Source organism: Schistocerca gregaria, chromosome 7 (genome assembly GCF_023897955.1).
Source record: "Schistocerca gregaria isolate iqSchGreg1 chromosome 7, iqSchGreg1.2, whole genome shotgun sequence".
Classification (NCBI taxonomy): Eukaryota; Metazoa; Arthropoda; class Insecta; order Orthoptera; family Acrididae; genus Schistocerca; species Schistocerca gregaria.
The window spans coordinates 360,093,778-360,105,738 of record NC_064926.1 but is presented as its reverse complement, the minus strand read 5'-3'; the positions used below and the strand labels follow the sequence as shown (position 1 = coordinate 360,105,738).

Below are 11,961 nucleotides of genomic sequence, written 5' to 3'. Positions count from 1 at the left end.
GGCCGGCGACAGACGCCTAGGACGGCATGAGCACCTCTCGTCGCTGCCTAGCACTTCGCAAGACCGGCGCTCCACGTCACGACTACTGCCCCCCTGTCATACCATGGTCACCTCCCGAGACTTGATGGACCAGGCATACCGCCTCGCCACGATCAACGTCAATGGCATTACATCTGATGTCAAGACCCGTATGCTGAAGGATACGTTACGCGCTGCGGATCTGGACGTTGTTTTCCTTCAAGAAGTCCGATCAGGACTCTGTCTCGATGCCTACGGATATGACGCCTACACTATGCCTGCAGATGTGGGCGGCGGAGGTACGGCGATTCTACTGCGGGAAGGGATAATGGCCACTGATGTCTCCTATTTACCGTCGGCCCGGGGGGTCGCACTCACGATTGGTACAGTACGTCTGGTGAACTTATATGCTCCTTCAGGCACCGGCAAAAGGAGAGAACGGCGCACCTATTTTGCCGAAGATATAGCCCCGCTCTTCCAGGGCAATACCGACCACTTGGTAGTAGGCGGCGATTTTAATTGTGTGCTCCGCCCATCCGACCAGGAGCCACACTATACCACCTGCCCGGCACTCCAGGCACTTGTACAGGACTTGGCCTTGTTGGACACCTGGATCATCCGACACGGCGACCGTCGAGCACACACCTACTTTACTAGTCACTCCGCGAGCCGTTTGGATCGAGTCTACGTCACCCGCGGCCTACGATCGGCCGTTGTCGACGCTGAGATGTGGCCGGCAGCGTTCACGGATCACCTCGCATATGTGTGTACTCTCACCCTTCCCCGCCAGCGCGTCCGCCGAAGTAGGGGTCCGTGGCGCCTCAATGTGGCCCTACTTGATGAGATAAATTGCAGACGCGCAGTCGAGTCCACATGGAGCAATTGCCACCGGCGTTTACCCGCCTACCGTTCTGTACTTCAATGGTGGTTACGGTGTGCAAAACCCGCACTGTGCCGAACATTAGTCAGCTATGGACGCGACCGAGCGCGCTGGTATACTGCGACTACTGATTTTTACTATACTGCGCTCCGCGAACTGGCTGTACAACCGCCGTCGCCAGAGCGACAATCAGCAGTACAACGCGTCAAGGCACAATTGCTTCGTATCAACGCCGTACGTCTTGCGGGTGTGCGGGTGCGAGCGAGGACGACTGATGATGTTCGTGGGGAACGACCTTCCCTCCACCATATCATTCAAGAACGCCGAAGACGCAAGAGGCAGCTCATTACCGAGGTTGAGACGGAGGACGGGCGACGCGTTGACGCACAAATGGATATCGTCCGAGCGTTCACACAGTCATATAAACTTCTTTACGAGAGGGAGTCTCACATGAATGTAGGGGTCAGGGAAGTCCTATCTGACCTACCAGTCTCTCGGAACCTACAAGATGATGCTACGCTCCTGTCGGCGGTGACTTTGGAAGAACTGCGAGAGGCTCTGTTGCGTGGCTCTCCCAACAAAACGCCTGGCCCTGACGGCCTCCCTCTTGAATTTTACAAGCGGTTCTTTGATCTCATGGGCCCAATGTGGGTCAGGATGTACAGTGAACTCCTGGACGCCGATTTTCAGGTACCATCTGACTTTACTGAGGGTCTCTTGATCCCTGTGCCCAAACCCGGCGGAGGCCGTCGCCCTCTTGATTTTCGCCCGTTGACAATGCTAAACACTGACTATAAGCTGTTGACACGCATGCTCCGTGAGAGGCTCAAACCTACGGTAATGGCGGCCATTCACTCTGATCAAACCTGCCTCGGGGGCGACACTAATGTGTTTAAGACTTTAAGCACCTATAGAGACGTGGTGGCGCTCATGCAAACTTGCCGCCTCCAAGGCGCTCTTGTTGCGCTGGACTTCGACCATGCTTTCGACCGCGTTAACCATGGTTTCCTGCGTGCTGTTATGGAACACATCGGTGTCCCGCGTCTGACGACGTCTGTTGTGCTTCGATTGATCCATGGGGCTGTCACGAGGATTATGATCAACGGCTGTCGGTCCGCCCCCGTCCGTGTCAACAGGTCCGTCCGGCAGGGTTGTCCTCTTTCTGCCATGCTCTTCGCCGTTGCCCTCGAACCAGCTCTTCACGGACTACGGCGACGCTTAGAAGGACTTACCCTCCGTTCCGTAACCTTTCGATGTGGTGCATACGCCGACGATGTGATGTTCTTAGCACGGTCTGGTGACGAAATACACACGGCGTTTTCCTGGCTCCACCAGTATGGGGCGGTGGCAGGCAGTGTGCTCAACCTTCGGAAATCACGCTACATGGAGGTAGGACGAGGAATGCCTGCAGGTCTGGCCGTACCTCTGACAAAGGTCCCGATGCTCAAGTGTTTAGGGATATCACTCCATCGACAAATACAACGCACGGCGGCCTTTACGTATCGTATGGTCTTACGACGACTCCGTTTAGAGGCTCGTCTCAATAAATTCAGATCATTGAACATTTTGCAACGCGCCCAATACGTTAATGTGTACATGGCTTCTCACCTTAACCATTACGCCCATGTACTGCCGATAACGGACACGATGGCTTCCAGGATACAGGCAGTGTTTGGACACGTGGTGAACGATGGTACTGTTTTCAAGATCCGTTTTGTTACGCTTACTTTACCCTTCGACAAAGGCGGTGTTGGACTCACTCACGTCAAGCACAGAGCGCTGGCACTGTATCTCCGTTCCATGAGGCGACTCTGGCTTTCACCAACAGCCAGTCTCCCAGGCCTACTGATTGAAGAAGTGGCCCCACGTACGCTGTACCCACCGGTACCAGTTGGACATTTATCGCCCTCGCTGTCACACATTAGAACGTTTTTCGTAGAGCATAGCTATGTGTTGCGGGTTATATCGGAGACACGGAATCCGACAGCGAAGACTTATTATAGTGCTCTCCAGCACTGGACTCCGGATAACGACATTGTACGGCGCCACCCTACGGTCGACTGGCCACGAGTATGGCGAGCTATCCACGCGCCGTTCCTGTCTACTTTCGTGCGGTCGACGTGGTATGTGGTCGTTAACGAGAAACTTCCAACCCGACAACGGCTGCATGCCATTCACCTAATTGACGACCCTGTGTGCCCCCGTTGCACGACGTTAGACACGGACGAACATAGACTGAACTGTGGCCCCGCGCGTGAGTGCTGGAAACTGATCCGCCAGATCCTGGCTTTCCTGCTCCGCCGCCCCTACGTTTCGATTTTACCCCAAGAACTCTTTCATCCCGACGCTGTCTATTTCCCTATGACCCGGATGAATGCGGTTAATTGGGTACGAGGAATGGCGATACACTACATATACCGCGATGGAGACAAAGACGTCCTCGATTTATGGTACTATATGGTCGACGAGTTTCTGGTCTTAACGAACAGACAGGATTACCGGAACCTTTTTGCGAACTATTTGGGTTCGTCATTCATGGACCCACCACCCAGCTGGGGTGTGCCGGGTGTGAGAAGACATTAACTTGTAGATGTGATCTTTCCACGATTCCCCTATGGTAACAGAAACAGTCTCTGACTGTGTGCAGCGGCCCCGGGCGCTCCAACGATTGGTGGCTGGTGATGTCCAATGCAATGACGACCGCCCGTTCCTGGCCGCCCGCCTAGCAATGTGACCGCGGCGAGCAAGATGGCCCTTTTTAGTTCACTTTATTGGCAACTTTTTGCGCATGGCTGCCTTGTTTTTTTTTTTTTTTATGCATTCTCAAAAAAAAATGTAGTTAGTAGTTTGTGAAATAAGCATTGTAGGCTGTGATTATATTTTTGTTGAGCTTAATAATTAGTGTGTGTCGAAACACCATTTTCTTTAAGTATTCATTGACATATTTCTGTACATGTTATTTGCATAAGTGCCTTAGTACAACTTCAGTTTTGTGGCTTTTTCATCGCATTTCCAAAAAAAAAAAAAAAAAAAAAAAAAAAAAAAAAAAAAAAAAAAAAGGTTACAGAAATCACTGTATATGCGACAATTTCTATTAGAGAGACACTGATAGAATGTTTTTTTTTTTTTTGACCCAGTAAAGTTTATGTGTTTCTGATATTTTGAGAATGCAAAGGTGAGTTCATGGGAAGAATTTGCAAGACATTGTTCTCAAGGGGTGCTAAATGATAAATAAAATGCGTTGTCAGCAAAATGGAGAAACTGGTCTAAGGACGTTTCGGCGCGGGGGTTTAGACGACAATAATAGTCTTAGTGTACTCTACGTAGAGGCTTTATGTCAAAAAGTAATCACTGTAGATGATATGTATATGTCATTTGCTCTAAAACATAGTTTCTAACTAACAATTTGGCTGTAATAATAACTTCAGTTTCACGTTTGTTATTTAGCAACAGAGGTATGGCGTCAAATACCACTAGACCTTAGAAAGAAACATAAAATTGCATTTTATTCCATATGCTAATATATTCTGTTATGATACAAAAACGGCTTACAATTGATACTACATACTTCATTTTAAAATGGAGAGTTATTATCTGCGTAAGAAGCGATAAAATCACCACTCTTTTTTTTTTTATTTTGGTTAATTGAACAATTGTGTATCACCATTTACGCAGCAATGTTAGTTAAAAGAATAGACCGTGGTTGCGTTTATTTCGATAACAATAGTGTAGTGTTAAAAAACTTACGTTTTTACCTACGATATTTTGGATGTAACATGATATTAATGTTTACAAGTTTCGGGTAGATACATCCCTTCGTTTCCAAACGCAGCGCGACGTTTACTTTGAATGCTGGCCGACAGATGTCACAGCCAATGCATGGTGCGCTCGCTGCGATCACGTGATATGCGCAGTGGCTGTGCGCAGTGGTTCGGCGGGCCCTGTTCAAGGGGCATGGCGCTAGCTAGGCCAGTCGTGCGACCGTCGCGGGAGGGGAAGGTTGTGCGCACTATCGGCGCGGCAGGGAGGGATGAGCACGAGTACGCCGCAGCCGAACAAAGGAAAGCAGCGCAGAGCCCTGTCGAGGGCTGACTCGTGAGAACGCAGAGATTCACAGCCGACCCCGTTCACCTCCCGCCGCCACGCTGCAGCCGAGCAACTCCACCCGTATCGAGCAAGAAGATCTCGATATGGATCAGGACATAAACTTCGCGGCACAATGCCTAATAGCTATGTCTAATTCTAAATTCAACGGTAACGGAGGCAACTGGAATGCCTCGTCAGTGCCTCTGGACTTGTCTCCACATCGTGGAGCTGCCGTCATTGTGGACAAGGTACCCGGTTCTGGACTGTGGGAACCGGAGGCGGCTGTCGCAACGGCTGGGGCTGCATCGCCCAGCTCGGCGGGGTCCGCCCCCGAGTTGTATATGGTAGCGCGGATTCTGACGGATTTAACAAGTATCAAACAGGAACCTGTGCCCAACGTTCCCAGTGACGATGACGGGGGTAGCAGCGCAGCCGACGAATTGATGATCGATGAAGAAGAGGAGGAAGTTGTGTGCGAGGTGGATATGAACGATGCCGCGTCATCTTCGTCGTCTGCGCGCACAAAGCGTCCGGCCGGTAACGGTGGTAGTGGGCGGCAGGGGGCGGGTCGCAAAGCCCCCAGCAGCGGCGGCGGCAGCAGGCCCAGCAGCCGGGCCGCCAACACCGCAGCTGCCCTCGCCCGGAAGGTCCACAGATGCGACTTCGACGGTTGCGACAAAGTATACGGAAAGAGTTCGCATCTGAAGGCCCATCTTCGAACACATACAGGTGAGTTCTGAGAATCAATTGCGCTGCATTTAGCTCTAGATCGTAGACGCTTGTACCAGGTATTACCTCGGAAGTATCGGTACTGTTTCAGTGCAATTTTAATGAGACGGAATGTTTGTTATCCAAAAACAAAATTTTACAATTATATTCCTGATCTGTTTAACGTCAGATTTATATTGTACACAACGATCTCCGTAGTGAGGCTCCACATTTGTAACTGATATGCTTCATGTTTTCTCAGTAGCTAAACTTAGTTATTTCGGTTTTCCTTACAATATAATAATCATCGCGATTTCAGCATTAATCCACAAAATTCTCGAGGCGTTGTGTTGGGTGACTCACCAATATCCGTCTTCTGTCCAGAAACTCCTTCAGAAGCAGTTTTCGGGGCAGGGAGTTGTTTATGTGATGGTCGAAAACAGACCGTGAGAGCAGGACTGCAACGCATTTAGGCAGCCCGCCACATGCGTTAAGCTCGTGGGAGGGGCTGGCGTGGGCGTTGCTGGGGGGCGTGTTCGATAAGCCGCTGGTTATTACTACACACACGCCGCGTAGCAGTCAAAAATATACCGCCAAATCCAGATTCGATGCCTATCTAGGCTGAAGCGTTTTACATGTAGCACTGTAATGGAGTTTGTATTCGTAATATCAGGAAGACGCTTATTATCTCGCGTAGCATTTGACGTCCAAATCATTTTTACGATTTATATTCAAGTTCTTTTTACTTGGCTTGATTTAAAAGCAGAAAACATACATTTAGCAATAATACCGCTCTATTGCCCTACGTGGTTGGCTTCACTGCCTGTCTAATTTATCATATGAAATGCTAAAGAGCGACACCAGCGCAGAAAATCTGTTGGGCCGTAAGTGGGTCCAAGTCGTTTAGAAAGTGTTTGTTTCGTCTAATCGACTTTTTCTTCGTGATAGGCAGGTGAATACTTTTCTGGCTATTCTAATATAAAAAAAAATTTTGGCGCTGACTGCGTATAACTTGTATACAATCGGGCTCACTCGTAGGATAGTCTTTACGCATGCGGGGAATTATTGTTGCTCCAGCATTATTGAAGCAATTCGCATGTCTTGATTTTTAACCGTTCTGTTTCTCCATAGTTTCATGTGCTTTGTTGCGTAAGCATGAGTCGTTTTTCTTTTTTCTTGCCCGTTGCTCAGCAGATGTTTCCAAGGAAACATTCGACTGATGATTGGATTTAAGTTAAATTTTTGAGTTTAAATATTAACATTGGCCAGGTAAAATATGTCTACGCGAGAAGTCTGCCGTGACTGCAGAGGTAATTGTCTTCCTCTAAGGCTTTTTTGTCTAACTTGAAAGAGTGTTTTTGTCTTGGAAGAAAATTTACGCAGAGTTCTTACCTCCGCAGCTACATGTCAACTGATGGGGGCGAGTCGTAATATATTGACGTTAGAAGCAAATTGAATGTGCGGTTTTCATTATGCATGCCTGTCTGAAACAATAACCAAAATGTTAAAATTACTTGAGTCGTTTGCTGTATCGTAGAGGTGCCAGATATTAGTCCTACGTAATGTCTCCTTACGAACAATGCACTCTTTTACCTTAACAACTCCACTGAATGATAGGCGTGAAACGATTAATATCAGTTATTTATATTCCTCAGCTAATATTCACAAAAGCTCGTAAAATAGCACTACGAAAAATATGTTGAAAATAAGTGCTCCACTCGAGTCACAGACAATATTTTAAAATGTATTAAAAAGCAGGACAAAGTGCCTGTTTTTACACCTTCTCGCCCAAGGCTCTACAGTGCTAGAGTTTCACAAGAAGGTATTAAACAGACTATTTTAATGTAACACCGGCTGAATGTACTTACTTGGACGGCGTTTCGTAAATGGTTGCCACGTTCCAATCTTTTGACACACGTAAGTAGCGTAAAATCTGAAGTTTTGTCAGGCGCCTTGTTCATTGCATCAGACTCGTTTTTCGGTTTCAATGATTTTTACACAACTTCTGTAAAATTCGGGACAACGTATGTTATGAAAAGTCATCGTGACGATAAAGTATAAGTATTTTAGAAGAGATGTTAAGTGTCTTCGACGAAGATTTTTAGAAATATGAATGCCCAGGGGACTGGCTTCATGTTCAAATCATGTCCAGCCACCTATACATTAGTGTTGAATAATCAGTTAAGCGTAATTTCCATTTCGTTCCTTAGAGAATAACCTTGGTTTATTTCAATGTGCTCACGGCTTATCATCTATCCTCCTGTATCAGCACTAGTCAAATCCTTCTGGAGCACCGTGATCACCATATTTCTCTGCCACAGTTAAAACTGCGCCTTTCGCAATGATTTTACTTTCACAGCGGATTAATCTATTTTTCCACGATAATCTGATTTCATTCATCGTATTTGTCTCTGACATGTATTTTTATTATTTTTGTTTTTGTCTTGTTAAGTTTCTTGAGCGTGTCACCTGGCAATGTGGCAGCGGCCCCTTGGAATTTACTTTGCTCACTACGGTGTATAAGAGCTTTCCGGCCTGAGTCTCTTTAACACGAATGAAGCATTCGTTCCTTTTTCCGTCCGTGGTATATATAATATAGCATCGATTCGTACGTCGCTAGCTTAGCTTGTCGATGCTTCGCAGATGTAATTATATACCGACTGTAGTTTGTTCCACAGACGTTTTTCTCACTTTCGAACCTTCCATTCAAACAGATTATAGTGGATTAACTTTTTAAAGTTTAGATATTCGCCAGTATAGGTGTTGTAAAAACTAATTGGTGTTGTACATTCACAATCCATTCTCACTGCGGGGCACACTTTTTTTCTTTCTCTCTCCAAAACGTGGTTAGGAACATTAACACTCCTTGGCCTTTCGCAGTCGGTGCCCGTATCCGCTGATCAGTCCCGGCGCTCCTCCGCCCTCCTTGCCAGTCGTAGTCAAAATGCCTGTGTGTATCTGCGTCCCTACATTAAAAACTCTGGGCCATTGCTGGCAGAAAGGCAGTGAGTGAAACAGTTTCGCCATGTAGCAAGTGTTTCCGACAGGATGTAAGTTGACCCTGTAGTGGAGTGCAACATACTGTACAACTTCCAGGTTGAAATTGTCTGGGACTGTCACACTGACGGTTGCGTTAATGTGCAGGCCTATCCAGGCAGTCGATCTCGTGTGCGCCCTGTGGCTTTTGTAGGCAGTGTAAGGTTTTGATAACGAGTTGTCGCTGCGGCGCCGAGCAGTTGGCTATTTAACTGTGTGGTAAGTATTGGCTTTGGACAAAGGAGCGTTTTAAAAGCTGGCGCATGCGCGGTGCGGCAGGTGTGGGTGACCTTGGCGGTGGGCGGCGCCGGCAGGGTTCATTGCCGGGCAGGGCCCGCGGCGCGCCGGTTCCATGCTAATGGATCGCTCACCTTGGAGCTCCAGCCGCGGCCCGCAGCCGCTGGACCCCAATCCTAGGCACCGTCATTCACGCCGCCTCTGCTTGTCAACTTGGGCTTCAGGGGCACAGTGCGAGCACCCACCTATGGCGTCATCCGAAGCCATTCATTGGGGGCGGTTGTGGTAATGGATTGGACCGTTGTCGCCGCCACTGCCTCTCGATCTCAACAGACAGTTTTGTCGATCTTCCCAAGCCTCCGCTTGTAGTCCTCCAGTTCCCGTGGCTCAGCACTCCAGTTCTGTTCATGATGTCCTCGTTTAATTGGCGGATTCAACAGTCTGCAAGAATTCCGCTGCACGAGACATTACTCTCCACTAGAGCACGTCAGCAAATGCTCCAGCTTCAGTCTGGTTTGCTTTATTTCTCGTGCAGCTCATTCGCACAGACGACTGAGCACTTGGAATAGCGATTGAACGAAGTGGATGTTGTCCAGAAAAGAGGTTATAAGAAGGGCACGAACAAAAATAAAACTATTCGAATTAGATGAGATGGTGCTGACAGAATTAGATGCGGGAAATGAGCCACTTTAAAGATACCATCTGGGCAGAAAAATAACTGATGGCCGAAGTCAAGAAGATATCAAATGCAGACAGACAATAGCAGAGGCATGTCTCAGAAAGAAATTTGCTAATGTCGAAATCAGGAAGTATTCGGTCGAGGCGTTTTTTGTACGGAAATGAACCGTGACGATCAGCAGAAAAGACGAGAGGAGGATAGCTGAGCTACAGAAGTTTGTTGAAAATAAATGTTAGAGACTAATGGGGAGATATTGAACCGAACGAAGAAAAGGATCAGGTGGCTGAGGCATGATGAATCGTCGATTTAGTAGAGAAGTGAAGAAGGGGATTGGGATGGGGGTGTTAGAAAGAGGCAAAGGGTCAAATAAGGTAAGCAGGTTCAGAGGGATGAAAGGTAATGTAGTTCTTCAGAGATGAAAACTATTTAATAAGATAGACTAACATGGAGAGTTGCATCAAACCAGTCTTATAACTGAAGGTGGTACCAATAACGCAGTGTCAACGGTATAATTGTTTCGGGTCATATCTAAAGGAATTTGCTTGACATGCCTTAATGATATAAGAAATTTTTTCAATTCTCTCTCATGTCAGTGCAGTTCCTGTTATATTTATGTCTTGATTTGCTTTATTCACTCCTTTCTTGATTACTACACAACGAATGCAATATTAGGATTTTGGGTTCGTGGACGTCGTATCATTTATAATGTTCTGCTCGTCTCGTTAACATAAAAATTTACAAAGCGTAATTGATTACTGTTTGTTCTTTTTATTTTTATTCATGTTCACAATCACAATTTCCCCTCTCTGCCTCATTCGTACATTTCCAGCTATTGTTTTACAGTCATCTCTTGGTGTTATTAGTAATTTTTACTCCACTGCATGCTATTTAGTGATTTGATTCCCTGCATTAGTACTCCTAGAAAAGGATTCTTAGGAATTAGTTCGTCATAGCCTGCGGATTGTTTTCGGCATGATCTTCCACTGAGCAGCGGAGTGAAAGCTTCTTGCGCACGAACACCAAAATCGAGGCGAGTCTGTTATTAAATTCAGGAATATTTTTACGACTATCGTGGAGGCGTTAATTCTCCAAGCAACTACTTCACGAAACTCAGCTCACTTTCTGTCCACGAGGCGCAGACAACGGTGCACACCTTGACATTATTTCCTGAAGTCGTTAGGTGAAGTTCCACATTGTCTCGTAATATTTCGAACGTACAGAATCTGACGAGCTATCGGCAAATAGAATACAGCTTCTCATTCTTACTGGAGACAAATATTCAGACGTAATAGTAGCATCGTATGTACATCAAGGGTGTGTTATATTGCGAATAGTAATGGTTCTATAAATAAATGACCGAGTAGGTAGTGGTGGGTACTCCACGACGCCATTTTACACAGAAGTGGCAACGCTAGAAAATTACAATGAAATGCAGGAAAACGTGCATAGGACTGACGCTTGGTGTAGGTATTCGTAGTTCACCTTCATCGTATGGTAATGGAACATATTCTGTATACATATGTCGAAAGAACCGTCCTTTTATGATTACACGACTGGAGATCGTCGGAAGCGGGCGCACGGGCTGATTTAAGGTGGAAAGAACGCACAAATCAGATCATAGTAAAGTCATGTCAGATCGAAATTCATTGGAAAAATCTTCAGCGAGTGTAGTCCATCTTCGATGGAGGTAGCTTACAAAACCCACGTTCGCCCAGTCTCTGAAAATAGTTCTCGTCAGTTTGAAACCCGTACCAGGTAGGATTCTTCTTTTTCTCGTACCTTTGTCCCGCGTCGGCGGAGGTTCACGGTTGGTTTAGAGGGTGGCCAGATGCCCTCCCTGCCAACACCCAGTTACCCCCGGGGCGTAATGTGTGTGTCCCAACTGTCTGCGTGTAGTGTTATTCATGAGAGAGTGAACGAAAGCCGTGCTTTGCGAACCGTGTAACTGAGGCGTGACGTGGTATCAGTCCGGTGTTCTCGTAGTGGGATGTCGGAAACCGCTTGAAAATAACATCAAAGTTGGCCGACACGAAGACTCGTCGTTAATCCGCTGGGCGCATTCGTTCCGGGGCCGACCCATCTCCTGCCGGAAGCGATGTTTCGGCACGCGCAGATGTCCGGGCGGGTAACCCGCAGCACGTAGGATTGAGAGAGGAAACAGGAAAGGTCTAAAGAAAAGCAGTGCAATTTGACACAGGTTAATTCAGTAAATGCAAAAGTCTTACGAAGCAGCTCACCGAACTACAGTTACACTAGAAGAGAGGTGTTTATACATCGTGATGTGGTTTACTGTTAATAATTCTTAGAGCGTCCACTC

General features: G+C 47.1%; 1 protein-coding gene across 1 annotated transcript in view; it reads left to right on the top strand.

Annotated features, from left to right (window-relative positions):
* The first annotated feature begins 4,772 nt into the window (after positions 1-4,772).
* The window catches only part of LOC126281328 (Krueppel-like factor 16), a 252,597-nt gene continuing 245,408 nt past the window's right edge, over positions 4,773-11,961 (top strand). Inside the window, exon 1 of the mRNA XM_049980187.1 lies at positions 4,773-5,713. Coding sequence (XP_049836144.1) covers positions 5,089-5,713 — 625 coding nt within the window. The 5' untranslated portion in view covers positions 4,773-5,088. The remainder of the gene's footprint in view (positions 5,714-11,961) is intronic.